Here is a 19,277-nt window from a genome sequence, read left to right on the forward strand (position 1 = left end):
ACAGTATAGTATAAACATAACTTTTATTTTCTCTGGGAAACCAAAATACTCATTTGACTCAGTTTATTGCAGTGTTCACTTTTCTGTGATGTTTGTTTTATTGGGGTAGTCTGGATCCAAAGCCACAATATCTTTGAGGTGTGCATGAATTTGTAATCAATTCAAAAGACTTTCAAGGAAAAAGATTCCCCTCTCTCCTTCCCTCCCTCTCTCTCTGCCTGCCTCTCTCTGTCTCTGTCTCTTGCTAACTCTTAGAGTCTTCCAGTGATCTTTCTGCGCTTTCTTCCATTAACAACGTTTCAGCCAGCAGTGCCAAAGTAGAAAAAAAAACACCCCAAAACAAAAAAAACAACTTTAAAAACTACCTTGTTAATACACAGTTACAGTAACTCTCTTCTTTCCTTCCCAATGCCACGGATCCTAATAAGTCAAGTATTGCACATTGTTGTTACTGGTTGAGTTGTGTCCTCCCAAAAATGATATGTTGAATCCCAACCCCAGTAATCACAGAATGTGACTCATTTGGACAAAGGATCTTGAGAGAGGTGATCACGTTCAGAAGAAGGCAGTAGAAAGATTCTTAATCTAAAATGACCAGTGTCTTAAAAGAGGTGGAAAGTTGGACACAGAAACAGCACAGAGAGAAGATGATGTGAAGACACAGGGAGAAGACAGTGTCTGCAAAACATGGAGAGAGGCCTGGATAGCATTTCTCTTCAGAGCCCTGGGAAGGAACCAACACTTCATTTTGGACTTCCAGAGCCTCCAGGGATGAAAGACACTGAGTTTCTGTTGTTAAACCACTCAGTTTGTTGCGGCAGTCTTAAGAAACTAATATAATGGTCATAAAAATGATATACAAGTAAAAATGTTTTAATTTGGTGTGTGTCAATCGGATTAATCAAGATCCTTGATTCATGAGACATTGCTGTCATCGGGCTGTGAATGTTTGGTCTAAATTTATTTTAGGTATTTTTAATAATGTAATAAACATCTATGAGCCCATCTCTCAAAACAAAAATAGGACCAGAAAATAACTCATACCTAATCATACCTTCCCCCACAGATGTGATCCCTGACTTCCCCACCCATCATCCTGAATTCTGAACTCACTTCCTTGTTTTTCTTTCTACATAGTTTTATTATATTCCTAAACTGCACATATTTTAAACTTTTTCTTTAAACTATATAAAGGGTATCATGTGATATATAGTCTATCACATTGCTAATTTAATATCACATTTTGTTGTGTGTTGCTGTTCTTAATTTGTTATTCTATTTTGGTGTTTTGAAATAAAATGTCCTGATGTCATGACCATTCTTTAGAAACATGCTTACATTCTCATTCTTCCTTACCCCATTGTTCCTACTATTTTAACCGGGAGGACTGATGGAGACCTTGTACTTCAGGAAAGAGGAGTCTCTCTGGCTCACGTGCCATGAGGACTTTTGGGGCCCACAGCTGCAGAGATCTTCCTGCTTCATTATTCGTCATTCTTTGTTCATTGTGACTCTCAGAAATTTATCCATAACAGCTATGAGGACCTACTTCTTAAAATGAAGCATTTCCCTTTGGTCATCAACCAAGAGGATAGAATAGTTCAGTGACTCATGTTGCTCAGATTTCAAAGGGTGAGTAAAGGGAAATGTTAATATGAGTCAGAATTTACCCAATGGCTTTGAGTAAATACCCCCAAAATAGTTTTTTTCCCCTTGGGTTCCTGAGTAAGAGCGGCATGGTAGTCCTTTCCTTAGGGAAGCAGTATGGTGTGGTAAGGACAGGATGGCTCTGGCAGGCAGAAGGTGTAGCTGTGATCCACCAAACTGTCCCTACCTCTTACTGAGTGACCTTGGGCAAGTCACTGAATTAAATAATTGGTTTTTTAAAAGATTTTATTTATTTATTCATGAGAGACACACAGAAAGAGAGAGGCAGAGACATAGGCAGAGTGAGAAGCAGGCTCCATGCAGGAAGCCCCATGTGGGACTCGATCCCAGGTCTCCAGGATCATGCCCTGGGTCAAAGGCAGGCGCTAAACCACTGAGGGATCCCCTGAATTAAATAATTGTTAAAAATATCTTTTAGTTCTAAGGTCAGAGGCCATTCTGCTTGCTTGCTTTCTCTACTTGTAGAAAACTCAACCCATTTCTAATTCTTAAAATGTCCAAATTGGTCTATGGAACCAGCCCAGGGTTTCCACATTATTATAGCACAATTTTTGACAAACAAAGACTTATGGCTATATAGTCCTCATGCTTGGCCATGATGTTTGGTCCCCACACTCAGAGTTCCGCAGCCAAAGCCAGAATGAAGGTGCCTCGGGAGGTTGTGGAGATGGCTCCTCTGGGCTGGTGGAAGGTGGTTCGTGTTCCACATTCTTTCACTCTCTGCCTTCTCTGAGAACCCCAGGGTACTGTGTGTGTTCTTTGATGCTTTTCTAAATGCAGTTTCAAAGGTAGAAAACAGAGAGTTGGAGATGGAATGGGAAGGAAGAATGGAGAAAGTCTAAGCAGTGCAAACATGAAAATAAAATGACCTTTGTGCCATAAATTAGGGGATTGGCAGAAATGGCTTATTATGCAGCTGAGGTATTTGAAATGTAGAATTTGCTGGGTTGGCAGATTAATCCCATTTATGCTGGGGAAAGTATTCCATGACATTAAAGGATTTATTTGTTTGCTAATCTGCTTCAGACCTCAGAGGGCTTGTTACAAAAAGCAGGTGGAGGAGAAGGAAATGGTCAGAAAGAAGAGGTTGAGGAAAAGGAGACAGTTGTCATTCCCGTTTCTGCTCTGAGTTTTGCTAACCCAACGCCTACCGGGGACTGCTAAAGCTCTGTAGAAGCCACCCATAAATCTGGCATGTAGTACTTAGGATATGGGCAAAGTAGAGGGGCTTTGTTTGTTTGTTTTGTTTTGTTTTTACACAGTTAATGTGATCATTCTCTGTGAACACATGAGCAAGGATATATTACTTTTGTAATTTCAAACTTAGGGTTTTGAGCAGCTGTCTACGAGAGAAGCAAATGCAAAAATGCATCTAGGTTTCTAACAAGCTTTATTATCACTAGGTTCATTGGGAGCAGTCAGTAATAGTCATTTCATTTTTTTTTTTTTCATTTCAATTTGAAACACTCTCCTTTCTTTAATTTTCACATCTCCCCTCCCTTCAAGTGCAAACACACATTCGCTTTACTGTTGCCTTGTTCCTCCTGGATGGACTGCACTGTGCAATAGCCCAACATCCTCTTAATCTCTTTTTCAAAGACTATAACCCTCTTTTGGGTAAAGCAGTCATTTTGTTTTGTTCCACCCCACCTTGACAATGCCGAGAAAACATAATCCTTTACTTAGAATAGAATCTCAGATTTGCTGTTCCATTACCCGGTGGCCTAAGCATTTGTATTAAAAGACAGTTAAGCTTTTTTCAGTGAGGCATTTCCTTCCTTACCTTCCTCACAGAAAGTTCTGCTTTATTTTTAGTAATATCCTGGCTCCTGGTATTGTATTTGTGCACATAATCCCTTCACAATAATGCTTAGCACTCTGGTGGCACCTTCCCTCCCAGGGAACTCAAAGGCCTTTACAAACATTAATTAGTTCTCCCAGCACCCCCGTGAAATGGTTGAGTCTTCCATTCCAGTCGGCATATTATTATCCACATTTTGTGATTTCGCCAAAAGTTCTTTTACTTTCTTTCCCAGTGTGCTTCCTAATGGAATTCACCTTTCATCCACAGGAGCCGGCCAGTTAGTTGCATGGTAAAGGAACGAAGCACAACCAAAGGAAGAACAAAAGAAAGGCATGAAGTGTGGTATCCAGACTCAGTGGGAAGTGGAAAGACCCTCCTCATTCTCCACCCTCGCTGGTACACCAGGGAAGGCAGAGGAGATAAGCACATGGGGACCTTCTCTTCAGGAGACCTGAGGAGAAACCTGACATGGGGTGGCGATGACAGACAACTTCCGCCCAGAGTGATGGGCGAATTCCTGTGATTCTGAGCTCTTGGACCATTTCCAGGGCTGGTGGGCTCTGTGGGGATGAACCTTAACCCACCCCAAGAGGTGAAAAGGACAACTTAGCTCAGAAGCCAATGGAAAAATCCTCACTGTTCTTCAGGTTCTGTGCTAAAACTTCACTGTGATATTTTTTCACCAGCTTTTTGTAAGAAAACTTACCAAATGTCTCAACATTTTACAAAAGTTTGGGTCTTTATGACTTACAAAATGTTTGAAAATGTATGTTAGCATTTCTGTATCTACTCAGATGTTTCCAAGTCCTAGTTTTTACTAAACACTTTATTTACTAAAATGGGAGCTCTGTAGAGTAATAAAGTGGCCATTTGTTAAAGGTGAACCCAGGAGACATGGGACCGGATTTCCCTTTTGACCGAACCCAAGAGGGCTGAGTAGGAGCCCTTGAAGTGGCTAATCATGATCCTCTAACAATCAGCCAATAGACTCGTTTGCACTCAAGTGATCACCCTCATCTAGCTTTCTGAGGAATTCCTACTGAGAAGTTATTTGGAAGGGGCAAGCCCATAGAAATTTTTTGTGGAAATATGCAAATAAAAAAGGATTTTTAAAAATTTTTATTTGGCACAGAAGCCAAGTGATTTTCCTTCACTTACAATGGAAATTGGGGTTTAAATTTGGACTGGTTTTAGGCTGTTACATGCTAAAATAAGATGGAGGGGGGGGAAATGTGGAAGAAAGCTATAAAAATAGTATGAATTTAAGGTAAAATATAAGAATCTGACCAATGACAGGAAATTCTTTGTGCTCTAATTTCCTGACCACTGACCTCTGTGGGAGCTTAGTGCTGCCCCGCCGTCTTACTACACTTTTATGGGCCATTTACTCTCTTCCGAAACCTCCAACACTTCCTCCTCCATCCCCATACTCAGCTGAGAACAGAGCTTCCTATTTCATTAAGAAAAATAGTCCCAAATTTCCATCAAATCTCTCCACTTAACAGCCCAGTACCATCTACCCCGCCTTTCTCTCTATAGCCAGAGAGCACCTTTGTGTGCTTCTATTAGAGGCCAAGCCTGCCTCAGGGCCTGGGGCCTGTTATCTTTCCTGGCTCTGCCACTTATTAGGTCAGGATCTAGGGCTAAACTCCTTCATCTTTATTATGTCAGGAAAGCTCTGGTATCTTAATCTTATGAAATGTAGGCCACCACTGAGACCATTTCAAACAACCAACCAAGTACACTCCACAGTACTTATGATATTTCATGCAAATACCAGCCTGTTGATGGGTATCAACAGTTGAGAGGAGAGAGAGAGAGAGAGAGAGAAAAGAGATACTTTTAGCTAAAAGGATTCCAAGAGATTAGAAATGAGAAAAGCTCTATAGACCATCAAACTCAGAACAGAACATGAGTTTCTCATTGCAAACCAAGTAAAAGCTAAACTCACAATTTTTAGCAAATATAGAAGGTATTGTTTAGGAGTGGTGGAAAACAAAGTTGTATAATTATGGTGAAATCACCTTATATAACTTGCTTCCAAATCTAAATGTTGTTGAGTTTGTTTGTCATGAGAACCTGCAGAAAAGATTTTGACCATGTGCATTTTACAGACAATTTTTGAACAACTAATAAAATTCAGGAAACAAAATACTTTCCTATAATAAAATAGTATATATAATTACTATATGAAGATCAGCAGCAGTAATAATTATTGCGGCCACATAGTTAATGTGGCATAAATTTTTTTGACACTCCTTTTCAGAAGTTTAGAAAAAAACAAATATGATTCTGACATTGATTCTGATGTGGGGGGTTTTCTTCCAATCATTGAGCTATTAACTCCATCCAATTCAATTCCAGGACTACCTGGTAATGGAGAGTCAGCTCCCACACAGTAAGAGCTTAGTCCTTTAAGACTACTTCCCCCTACAGCCACCACAATATCCCCCACCCACCCACGTTCAGATGACAATCATCAATCCAGTTTGTTACCTGTGCTTATGACTGTCCATAAATCAGAGGTTCCCATGACCCACTCTTTTGGGTTGATGAATTTGCTACAGTGGCTCACAGAACTCAGAGAAACATTTTACTTACTAAATCTCTGATCTATTATAAAAGATAAAACTCAGGATCAGCCAGATGGAAAAGATGCATAAGGCAAGATGTGGGGAAAGGGCACAGAGCTTCCATGCTCTCTGAGCCACCCTCCCCAAATCTCTGTATGTTGACTAACCCGTTCCTACATGGCACAATTGATTAAATCATTGGCCATTGGCATGGATCCTACATCCAGCACCCTACCTCTGTCCCCTCCTCTGTGGACACTTAGTATGTGATAGGCTGGTCTTTGAACAGGGTGGTAGGAAGAGATAGAGCAAGATTGAGCACATGCCCATGGAGGAATATGCATATAGACATTAGGAACACTGATATCCAATATGAAATTAAAATGTTTTCTTTCATCATTGTAATTGGTTTTTTTTTTTTTTAAGATTTTATTTTATTTTTTTTATCCATGAGAAACACACAGAGAGAGGAAGAGACATAGATGGAGGGAGAAGTAGGCTTCCTGCAGGGAGCTCAATGAGGGACTTAATCCCAGGACCCCAGGATCATGACCTGAGCCAAAGGCAGAAGCTCAACCACTAAGCCACCCAGGTGTCCCTATAGTTTTTCCTTATTAGTAGTAGTTTTGTAAAAATCTATGGTCTGGCCTTAGCCTATGCACTGGGGACATTGAGGCAAGGTCCTTGCCCAAAGTCAGGACAGAGTGATAGGGGATTGCTGGTGACCTGGAGAGGCTTGTTAAGAGCTAGCACCAGAGGCTCAGGAGTGAGGAGTAGCTTACGTAGGGAAGATTGTGGGATAGAGGAGGGCAGCAAAGATCGTGTTAAGCTACTGGCAATATGTACTTGACAAACACTGAAGTATTCATCAGTGGAATCCCAGTCAGTATTTGAAGGAGTAAAACCAGTAGAGTGAACTTTTGGTTAGAGGGGAATGAAAACTTAAAGACATAAACTGGGTGTGAAAGGAAATGTGCCTTTGTTTTGTTGTAAGAGCCAGTGAAGTCTGAGACTATACTAGTTACATAATAACCCCTCAGTTTGTCTTGGGGTTTTTACCTTCTTCCCTTGTATGACTTCATGCACTAGCACTCAAAGAACAATGATAAACGATTGCCCTAGTTTCTGATATTTAATCATGTTACAGGCCATTGGTTTAGTATTACTATTTTAAGCATGTTAATGTTACCTTTGCCTTAAAAAAAAAAAAGAAATGAATGTTGAATTCCATACTGAATGCAGTTTTCTATTTTGATCTATTAATATGCTAAATTATTTGCTTTTGAGTAGTAATTTTTTAAAGGTACTTCTTTTACAGATATGTAGCTGGTGAAAGGGGGTTGGCACTAGGTTAGTCAGAGCAGGAATTGGGAGAACTTTTTCTTTATGCTCAGAAATAGTTTCAATAACCTAACAATGATTGGATTGGAGACTTGAATTAATTTTAGCCTATAAAACCATCTGAGCTTAAGAATTTTTGAGAGGAAATAAAAAAGGATTTTTGAGAGGTAGCTATATGAAAATCAACAATTTCACCAGGGTTTTCACATTCATTGGCACGATTATACAGAATTCTTGATTTTTTATTTCATTCATAAATATGATTTCTTTTCCCCTCAATTTTATGTATTTGTGGCCTTGTTATCTTTCAAAAAGCAAGCCAAAAAGCATATTAGTTTATTCTTGCTGCTGTAATATATTATCACAGTGGCTTAAAACAACACAAACTTATTCTGTAACAGTTCTGCAGGTCAGAAGTCTGCAATAAGTCTATGAAATGGGACTAAAATCAAGGTATTGGTGGGGCTGCTCTGGAGCTTGCAGAGAATCCTTTTCCTTGCTTTTCTAGCTTCCAGAGGCTGCCTGCATTCCCTGGCTCGTGGTCCCTTCTTCCATCTTCAAAGCCAGCAGTGTAGCACCTTCAGATTTCTCTCTCTGACCTCTCTGTCTCTGATCCTGATTCTCTTGTCTCCTTCTTTTCCTCCTTATGAGGGACTTTATGATTATGTTGGGCCTATACAGAAAATCCAGGGTACTCTCATCTCGGGATGTTTAACTTAATCATCTGTAAAGTTTTTTTGGCATTAAAGGTAACATATTATATTCACAGTCTCTGGGGACTAGAATGTGGATGTCTTTGTGTGTATATTTGTGTGTGTGGGGATCATTCTGTCTACCACAAAAATATTAATGTTTTGAATTTTGTTCTTCAAAGAATAGGCTATTAGATGAATCATTTCTGTTGTTTTTTTTTTGTTAATTTCAGCTTTTACATTTATATTTTCCTAAGGTTACTTTTGGAGTTATTTATGATAATTTTTTGAGATTTCTTAATTAGGTTAATCTTATTCTACTAATGAAAGTGTTTAGGTCTATAAATTATCTTCTGTGTAGTGTTAATTGAATTCCATAGATTTTGATATATAGTATTTTCATTATTTTCCAGATATTCTACTATTTTGATTTCCTCTTTGATTAAGGAATCATTTCAAGATGAATTCTGAACTTCCAAATAGTTGGGTTTTTGTTATTTCTACATTTCTCAGTTTTAGTTGCCTTTTTTTTTTTTAAAGATTTTATTTATTTATTTGAGAGATAGAGAGAGATCACAGAGGGAGAGGAAGAGGGAGAAGCAGATTTGTCACTGTGCAGGGAGCCCAACACAGGGCTCTATCATCTCAGGATCCTGAGATCATGACCTGAGCCAAAGGCAGACACTTAACCGACTGAGCCACCCAGACACCTCTAGTTGTTGTTGTTGTTTTAAAGATTTTATTTATTTATTTGAGAGACAGAAAGAGCAGGAGCAGGGGGAGGGGCAGAGTGAGGAGAAGCAGACTCCCCACTGAGCAGGGAGACTGATTCAGGGGCTCGATTCCAGGACCCTGGGATCATGACCTGAGCCAAAGGAAGATGCTTAACCAGTTGAGCCACCCAGGCACCCCTTGTCAGTTTTAGTTTTATTACGTGGTGATTAGAGGGTATATTCTGCACCATTTCTGTATTTGCAAATATTTTGTATGTATACACACTATTATGTAATTTATAAGATTATATAATGTGAGAATAAAATAATGTGCATTCTCTGCAGATTTTAAGCATATTTATCTGCTGTAAGTTATTTAGATTCTCTGTATCTTGGAGATAATTATTACGTCAATTTATAAAGAGCTTCTTTTTATTTTACAGCTCTATAATGTTCCATTGTATGGATATACTATAATTTATTTAAATAAACTCTATTGATAGATACTTGAATTGTTCTAATATTTTGCTATTATAACAAGTAAGTCTATAATGAATACTTCACCATTAAATGGTAAATAATATGCCATTTTGTACCTGTGGGAGTATATTTGGGGAATAAATTATAAATAAATCTCATTGGCTCTGTTTCTTTTTTTGCATCATATTCAAATATTTTATTATATCCCAAATCATATTGCCTATATTTTTAATTTTTGAAATTTCGAAGCAGTTGTATTCTAAACTTTTTTCCTTTTTCCTCAGAAAATGTCCCTCCTAATGTACTCTAGCTTTATCTTTCAGTGCTTTGTTTTTTCCCCACTGCCAACCTTTCCCCCCAGATTTTTGGCATCATTCCCCTGTTGCTATTTCCCTCTGGGATATATTAATCTGTGATTATTCTTGGTCCCAGATAATCTGTGCTCCATGTCCTTGATGCTCCTTTTACCTGTCAAAATTTTTATTATTGTTTACGATTATGTCGGCGCAATTAGTATTTAAATTGCTGTGGGTTTATGACAAATATATCAACACATTATTACATGTCATTTCCCATTTCACTGTATTCGACTGATTTAGTATGACTATATTTCACATTTAAAAAAAAAAGACATTTATTTATTTGAGAGAGCATGTGTGAATGGGGGTAGGGACAGAGGGAGAGGGACAGAGAGAGAGAACCCTCATTCGATCCTGCATTTGGTCCCTGGGCCCTGAGATCATGACCTGAGCTGAAACCAAAAGTTGGATGCTTAACTGATTGAGCCACATGGGCATCCCAAATATTTTTCACAGTTTGAGGTTTTTGAAATCAGGATGTAATATTATTAATATTAAAATCACAGTATTTTTTCCCCCAAAAGGATGTTTTTAAGTTAATAGTCTTAAAATTGATGGTGTCTTAAAACCAAGCATATCCTATCACATAGTATGTGCTCTGAATCAGAGGATGTGTTGAACTTCCTGGAGTTCATGGAATCAACCAGCTTTTTAAGTTGGTTCACAATATGTTGTACTTGATGCATAACCTTTGAAATACTTTACCTGGGGTTTATCTGTTCCCTGATTTCAGCATAGATGAACTCTATTTTTCTTTCTTTTCATTTCCTTTGGTTTTGTTGTGTGTGGTGTGTTAAGTGCATCATCTTAACCATCTTTCCAGAAATGTTTACCACAAGGTCTTGAAAGAGGAGTCTACAAATTTCCCAGTAATTTCGTAACCCATTTAAAACCTGTAATATCTCTTTTGCCGAGATTTGCTAGAATGAATTCTTTTACCCAAAAGTGAGTCCTGAAAGATATAGGCTACTGGGATATATCTGACATAGACATTAGGTAAAAAGCCTAACCATGCACACAACTGTTAAAATGAAAACTGAAGGAAGGAAAGCAAATCAATTTGGAGCATTAGAATTTCTATGTGGACTATACTTGAAAAAATACGGCTAATTCAACCCATATATAATTTCAAAGGGTGCTTTGGTGTGTGCTCAGGTTTAACGGAAGGACTCAGGGAAACATGACAAAACGAACTCTAACATTCAGAAATTTAAGTAACAACAGGCCAGGGAAATAACTTGATTCTCTCTTTATAGCAACTTTTCTGTAGCCGTCTCTTGATTAAGATAAATTAAACATACACTCAAGTTTGGTTTTTCTATAAATTCAGTACTTATTTTTCCAAAGTGGAAAACCCATACATTATTTTAAAAACCTGTCTTATACATTAGAAATAACATAGAACTAAACATTTTTCAAGCAAGGGAGGGCAGAAGTCAGAGTTAGCCTTATAAATACACTTTCTTGGTCATAAAGGAGTAAAAAGTTGGAAGCCATTCTTCTAAATTTTTTTGTTAGACAGAAACACTAATTTCACTATTCAAACTAAAACCTCTTGGAGCACTGGGAAAAAAAAAAAAAAAAAGCGTCAATGTGAGTATCCTGAAACCCTGAAGAGAATCTGGATCAACGACAAACATTTGACCAGATGCCAATAAAGCAAATTGTTTTCTTAAGACGGGAAGCTGGACATTTTCTCTTCTTGCTGAACTTAAATTTTCCATGAACTATACTGTGTAATTCAATCACAAACAAACCCAAATAATAGGATCACACAGTATTTTAAATCCATACACATGGGACTCAGCAATCAGAAGTAAAGTCCTCATGCAGATGAAGTCCTCATGCAGGTACATTGTTATTAGTGACACCTGACCTGTTCCTTTCCATGACTCAGATTTAACTGATATTGTTATAAAAAGGGCACAAATTACAAATAAAGAAAGATCATTTGCCTTTTTGATGGTAATAATTAGCTATCTAAAGATATAAAAAAATAATTGGTTTGTAATAGATTAAAGATGTAATGCTCTAAAATCTTTTTAAATTCTTAGCTTCCTGCCCCTTGCACGATCCCAGTGCCATGGAAACAGATGTCTGACTCCAGATTTAATTTCTCCCACCCCCGCCAAAAGACCTGTATCACCTAACCACTAACTCTCACCAACAAATTTCTCTCGTTTCCTGGGTCCCGAAAGCCTGATATCAATCAATTAATTAATTTTGCCTTCTTGCATTTTTTTTTTCCCATACTAGTGGTACTTCTGATTTTCAGACACACAGGCAGTGGTAGGTATTGCGCATTGCATCGGAGGTCCAGGAATTGGATGGAATGATGCTGGTTAGAATGTGGAATAGGGCTAGAGATGCATTTTGCCCTTTGCACATAACTTGTCAGTTTAAGGCTGATCTTCTAAACGTTATTATGAAATACTTAGGCATAAAAACATGTAGACTGTATTACAATCAACACCTGCATTTGCATCACCCACCCCGTTTAAGATATGACATTTCAACTTTTCTCCCCTGAGAAAATTCTCCCCAGTATTTGATGCTTTTCATTTCCCTTCATGTAGTCTTCTACTACACGTGTTCCCATAAACAACATAATTATCTTGCATGCCCTAAACTCTAAATGGCATAAGTATTCTTCTGAAATGTTCGTTTTTGAAATTCATGTTTTCCCTGTAGCTCTAATTACTTTTTTGTTGCCATAAGTATTGCATTGTATGTGTATGAGTATCCTATAGAAATCCATTCTCTGATGGGTAGGTTGTTTCCAGTTTCTTACTATTTACAAATAATGGTGCTATGATTTTCTTAAACATTACCTCATTGAAAACAACTTGCTCTGAGATACACACTGAGAACTCTGAGATTATAGGGTCTTCAACATAACTAGATATGCTAGTTGCTTTCTGAAGTAGCTGCAATTTATGCTCTAGCACCAGAGTGTGAAGCTCCACTGCTCCACATCCTTTGGGATTATGAACTCTGTGAGCAGGGTTTTAGCTGTTGGAATCGTTGGAATCGTCTGTGGCCTGGGTGAGGCTATATTTCTCCAACTATTGGAACTGCTAGTCATCCCAAGGATATTTCTAGTGTGGATCCATATTTTCATGTTAATTTTCAGGTTTCAAGCTTCTGTATCAGAAAGGTCGTGTGAATTCAAACCCAGAGGTAAGGTAAGTTCATAGAATTCTCAGAGGAGCTGGCTCTTTTCTTTTTTTAAAACATTTTTTTTTTTTTTTGTTCTTTTCTTTTCAAACCACAGCACAGACCAAGTCAAGAAAGGCTCCTTATGATCTCTCCGGTCAGCAGGAGGAATTCTTTTAATTTGGCCTTACACCGAAGGTGCTGATCTTTTAAATGATCTGGGCATGACATATGAGGCTCAGTTAGAACTTCTATGTCATGTGGGTTGAAGGGTCTGAGTGGTCATTAACATCCGAACTCCTCCTGATTGAGTTTGCCCCCTTCCTCCCCACCACCCAGCCTCCAGCCTGAAAGCCTGTGTCAGTTCAAGCTTACTGTTCTGGTTGTTATTTTATTGGCAGTGAGAATTTAAATGTTTTTCTGTCCACGCGTTTGGGGATAAGGTTTTTCTCTTATTTTCTGTGCCCTTAGCACTTAGAGGGAAGAAGGTATGGTCCTCTAATAACTAAAGGGAAAATGGGAAGCATATAAGTAATTTTGAGGTCCTATTTATTTCGTTATGTAAGCCTTATATTCTAAATCAGCAGAAAACGTTCCACAACCTATTCTGTCCACATGGCCAGACACTTGTCACATGTGGCTACTGATCACTTGAAATGTGGCTAACATGTCTGGTGAACTAAATGTTTAATATTATTTAATTTTAACTCATTAAAATTTAAACTTAAATAGCCACATGTGACTAGTGTCTATTATATTTGACAGCAGAGCTCTAAGTAGTGGTAATACTCTCTGTCCCCTGAGTGGTTTTATGTATATACTAATAAACCAATGTAGTCTGGGAAAAAAATGCCTTGCAAATCTTTTTTTGATAGTCCAAGGATATCTGAGACGTGACTTCAGAATATCTACCACCACAAAACTGTATAGTCCCATTATTGTGATAATCAGGTATTTCTCGCCTGACTTGTCTTTCTGGAAATTTTCAAAGATCTACAGTGAGCATGTCTCAGTGCACATTCTTTCCACTGCCACCTTCTTAACTGGAAGTCAGGGAATCAATTTCTGACAGTTTTTCAAAGATATTTATGGAATATTAAAGTGTCAAGAAATCCTAAAGATAAATAATTAAGAGCACAAGTATACATATTTTGAATACAGCATAAGACAATATTAAGAGTACAATTTGGTTTATCTTTGAACTGAGAGTTTACTGGTAACCTGAAAACATGTGCAAAGGAAAACATGAACATACAATTTATTTATAATATTTTATGAAACAAAATAAAGCAAGTCTACTGCTCTAGGCCTCGACTGGGATTATATTTCCAATTTTTTAAATTTGCAAAGAGCATTACGTGAAATAACTCTTAATTCTTTTTTTTACTGCCATAAGTATAGATTAAGAAGGCCAAAGCAAAAATGTAGGTGTGAATTATAATGAGAATAAATACATATTTGGAAACAATGCCATATAAATCTGGCTGGCCTTTAAAAATAAAGATCCATAAATATTTCTCACTATGAGGACTAATAATACACATGCATTTTTTATAAATGTATAAAACTGATGCTCACAGGCTGTGCATTTAGGAATGCAGTGAAACATTCTGGAGTAAGGAAAGCATTTCATGGGATGAATAAACTAGGTCAAAAATGAAAAAGCTAAAGTTTGCTTTTTAAAACTCAGCACACATTTCCAGATAAAACTGATTTAAACTCATGTTCAAAGATTTTCATGGATATTTTCATTGTATCCATATGATTTCAAATGTCTTTAAACACTGAAGCCTCTCAGTTCCAGTCAACATATTTCAGACCTTTTGCTTCTGAAGGATTTTTTTTTTGGGACACTCTCAAGACAGAATTTTTAAAAAAAGAAACAAGTTTTCTTCAGAAAGCATTTTAGCATCTTGAATAGGTATTCTTTCTCAGAGTGTATGTAGCCCGCTCTTTTCTTGATACTCTTCATAGAAACGTCTGAGTGATTTAGAAATTCTGGGTGTCACAGTGCTCAAGGCTCGAGTGAAATGTCTTCTCGTGATGGAGTTGGCTTGAATGTCTTCTTCTAGGGCCAGAAGGGCTGCCTCTCTACAGACAGCTATAATCTGAGGCAAAACAAACAAATAAAAACAAACATACTAAACAAGGGAGAGAAAAAACAATGAATGCTGGCTTTTTTTAGAAATGTTATATTTCAAATATTCATCTGTGGCAACTACTCTACAACTATAAGCACCCTGCTAACATCCAACTCCACTGTTATTCCGGTTCAGCTTTCAAAAGGATAAAAAGTGGGGATCCCTGGGTGGCTCAGCGGTTTGGCGCCTGCCTTTGGTCCAGGGCCTGATCCTGGAGTCCTGGGATCGAGTCCCACGTCGGGCTCCCTGCATGGAGCCTGCTTCTCCCTCTGCCTGTGTCTCTGCCTCTTTCTCTCTCTCATTGTGTCTCTAATGAATAAATGAATACAGTCTTTAAAAAGAAAAGGATAAAAAGTAATCACCTTCATTCCAAAACACTGTATTAAGTATTCAGAATCAGGAGCAGCAGAAAGATATATAAGATATGGCATTTGTTCTCAGGAAGCTCACAACTGGAAAGGCGGAGCACATGTGCAGGCACGTTCTTCTAATAGGAGACGACAGAAGGGGAGTGTGTTTGTGCGGTGGGGACAGGTAGGAACTGAGTGGTAAGGGGGTGAGGGCAGAGGAAGGAGCTACTCTGATATACAGTGAGGTCCTGCTCATCGCACACCTTGTCATGGCCGGCCGAGGATTTCCACATTCCTCTCGACCTTTGATGTATTACCGACATGTAAAAGCATTTCTTTAGGTGCATCTCTTGAATGAGTTCTTAAATCTTGGGAATAGCAGATAGAGGTTTTCTCCGTTTACTTTGGAGAGCTGCATTAGAACAGAGAAGTGAATTTTGTTTACTCAGTGAGGAAAGCTGGAAGAGCTGAGAAGAATCTGGGGAGGGGGTGCAGTGGCCGTGGGGGGGTGGGGTGGGGAGACAGAGTGGGCGGTAGGAAAACGGAAGGGGAGGAAGGTTCAAGTCTTGAATCCTGAAATGTGTTTTTAAGCTCTCTGGACTTCAGACAGCGGAAGCAGGCTGATGCCAGTGTCATTCTAAAGACACATTACTGTGGTGAAAAGAGCTTGTGGGATGAAAAGAGATATTGTGATTTTCAGGGCAACAGGGAAAACAGTGATTGATACTGACTGCACCTTTATATCGGTAAATGAAAGGGCCAGCTGAAACACATTTGTCCGGCCATTCAGCATATTTTCTCTGTTTGTTCACTTACTGAAAAGAGTTCCTCTGCTTATGCTGGGCTAATGGCTGCCAAAGCAGTTTAGTAGCTTTTTAGGGGATTTAGCAGCATGTTTAGGGAGCTTTCAAAAAACATGCATAGATTTAGATGGCTTTGTCAAATTACGACAATGTAGCTATTAGTTCTGGGCTTCATTAATGAGCGCTGAAGTTGACTACAGTAGTTACGCATGTTAATGCTTTTCCAAAAAGAGTGGTTACCAACTTGGGGAAGGAAAGAACAAAACTTTCAGGGATTTGTGAAAACGACTTTATCATGTATTCTGGTGTAAAAAGAGTTATTTTGAAAACAGGATGTAATAATTAATAAGCATAGTAAAAGCACATGAAATGCCCAGCACGGTAAGCTGGCTATCCAATGGTTCCACTCTGTTCCAAAGGGAGCTTGAGGACCTCCACGAAGGGAGGTAAAGGGACCAAGCCTCAACCCTCTCCTTTCCTCCATCTGAGCAGCACTTCTGTCATCTCCAAGAATTTTTTTAAAAAGATATTTTATCTAGTTATTAGAGAGAGAGAGAGAGAGAGAGCCCACACAAGTGGGGGAGAGGCAGAGGGAGAAGAAGACTCCCCGCTGAGCAGGGAGCCCGACGCCTGGGGCTCCATCGAGATCAAGGATCATGACGTGAGCTGAAGGCAGATGCTTAACCCACTGAGTCACCCAGGCGCCCCTGTTATCTGCAAGAATTTGAAGCAATGGTTGCAAGGCTGAGAAGTTTGAAGAAGAATCACTGAAGAGGCAAAAAGGACTGAGTTTTTTCCTGCTGGCTGGTGGACTTTTAGCTCTTCCTCTGAGATAGTATAGGGAATGTTTCCCTTATGTGGATCCTTCCCCAGGCTAAGTGGAGTAGTCACCAGCCCTGGGCCAATGCCCTTCATAACTGAGACTTATCTCAGAGAATACCAGACCTAGCACACAATGCCTAGAAACATTTACTTAGTATCTACCACACATGCTAGATAATTACTAATGACTGTGCTAATTAATTGCTTTGTGAACACTGCCCCCCCCCGCCACCAATTTTGTACAATGCAGTGGTCCCACTAATAGTGTGCAAAATCTGATGGGAGCATGGCAAATGGAGTGGTCAGATAAGCATGTGTAAGGTGATGGTGGGGGGTGTGGGGAGGTTAGGTTGAGGAAAGGGGAGGTGACTGCAAGGCTGCCCGGACCCTTTCCAAATTCTTGGAATTTGGTTCACATGGCCAGATGGTGGGTAGCTCATAGTGCTGGTACATCTGAGAAAGTGACCAACAGTCTTATGGGCTTCCTCTCTCAATACACAGTAATCAAACTGGGAGAAGAAATGGTTATACACCTCTAGTTCCTGGAATCTCAGGTGGCCTAATAAGGCAGGATAGAGAAACGTAGGTAGTGGGGAGTGACAGGTCACTGAGGCCCTGAAGGCTGTCCTTAGGGTCAGCAACCTTGCGTAATTCCTCTTTGCGCATCAACTTTCTTTCCTTCACATCTTTTGTCTACAGATTTTCCGAAGCTATACATTAATTTTTGCCTTTCTGTGGTAGCTTTCAGGGCAGTGCCAGAGGGGGCACTGGTGGTGAGATGCGGTCAGAGCAGTAACAGCCACTTGAAAGCTAGACATTTGTAACTTAGAGCCTCTAGCATATGTTAACATTCAAGAGTAATTGCCCTACTATATTTAGTGCTGGCCTGACCCTTAATGAACAATTCCACCTAATTTGGAGAACTACAAAATTGTGAGGTATAGGAAACTTGGACAGGGTTTTGACGAGAGCACTGAGAAATGTTTGAGTTAGACAGAGATGGCCCTTAGAATCTTTGAGAGACAATGACCAGGAGAACACTGAATACTGATGCTTTCAAGCACCTCATATGGAGGTGTCTTCCTCTGCACAGAAGAAGGACAATAGTCGTTTCCACTTTCGGAGCAGCAGCAGGACTGTCTGAATTCAACACTTGCCTCAATAAATGTTTTCCTGTTTCATATTATTTTTAAGGGATGCCATGAAGAACCGGTCCATTAGGCAATACTTTGTTCCACTTCTATTTTCCTATCATATTTGCTTTAGCAATGCGCAACCAGGAGGTGAGAGGAAGTAGGATGCTACAAATCACTAACCATCAGTCAGCATCCACTTTATAGCTACTCTGTACAACTGCTGGAGGAGGCTAGGGAGAGGATCCAGAGATGTTCAAGACAGGGTTATCTGTCGTCTGGTGTTCCCCAGCCAGTGTGTGGGGGGGGAGTGGATATCAACTGACAGCCACGTGTGACATGGTGTTAGAGGTACTGCAAAGCACGGCTAACAGGAAAGTGCTTTGGTATGGAGAGCAAGAGAGAAATTACTGCTTCATGAACCACAGTGGGAAGGACAGAATTTTGGTATGTATACAGGACAGAAGAAGGCATGCTGGGCAGGAGGGATAAAGTGAGCAAAGAAACAGCAAGGTGGGGAGGGAGAGACCAGAAATGGTATTGATTTAGCCTAAGGAGCCAGGATGGGGAATTAAAAAAAGAGAGAAGAGTGGTTCTGTCATCAAAATGTCACTAAAAAGAACAATGATAGTTTTCAGAAGTCATGCAGGCCCTACTGACAGTGAAGCCTAGTCCATGACAGTCCTCTCTAAAGCTCTAACCCCAATTCACAAGCAGCTGATGCGTAAGCAGCTGACAGAGAATAATTCCTAAAGGTTCCTTTGTTTTTATTTTTTCCTCATGAAAGGGCTTCTTAGAAATCCCAAAAGGAAAAATCATTAATTGGATTACTGGATCTTCTCTCCTAACCCAAATAAAAAGGTAGGCCTGATAATGGAAGTATTCTTAGGAGGTTCATTTCATGGCTGGTTTCTATTTGCTCTGGGGTCACTTATACTTCCCAAGAAAAGTGCAGCTTTCCTGCTTGCTCTCAGGGCCCATGCCAGCATCGCCCTTGACATATTAATATCTTTTCAGAGGAAGAAGTATTTCATGATCAAATAAATTTTAGGTAACAGTGCACAGACTCTGCTGCCCACACTGCACAGTAGAGTTTTAAAGATTTTTGCGAAGGCTGGCAATGGTAATCTGCTTAATTGTCTTCAACCCTGGGGTTCCCACAGACCTCTTCCTATTGCCCTGGTTTTGGCAGAACACCTAAAAATAGGTGGCTATTTTTCGAGGATCTTCAGCACACACTCT

General features: G+C 39.3%; 1 protein-coding gene across 4 annotated transcripts in view; it reads right to left on the bottom strand.

The window, feature by feature from the left end:
* Positions 1-19,277, bottom strand: part of SPATA5 (spermatogenesis associated 5) — a 351,116-nt gene that overhangs the window by 18,536 nt on the left and 313,303 nt on the right. Inside the window, exon 16 of one of the 4 annotated variants that reach the window (XM_025420546.3) lies at positions 10,865-14,927. The exons of 1 other annotated variant lie outside the window; for it this stretch is intronic. In XM_025420546.3, coding sequence (XP_025276331.1) covers positions 14,718-14,927 — 210 coding nt within the window. In that variant the 3' untranslated portion in view covers positions 10,865-14,717. Of the gene's footprint in view, positions 1-10,864; positions 14,928-19,277 lie in introns of those variants that run through there. 2 more of the 4 variants (XM_025420547.3, XM_025420549.3) reach the window with 2 other exon arrangements.

Source organism: Canis lupus, chromosome 19, assembly GCF_003254725.2.
Source record: "Canis lupus dingo isolate Sandy chromosome 19, ASM325472v2, whole genome shotgun sequence".
Taxonomy (NCBI): Eukaryota; Metazoa; Chordata; class Mammalia; order Carnivora; family Canidae; genus Canis; species Canis lupus.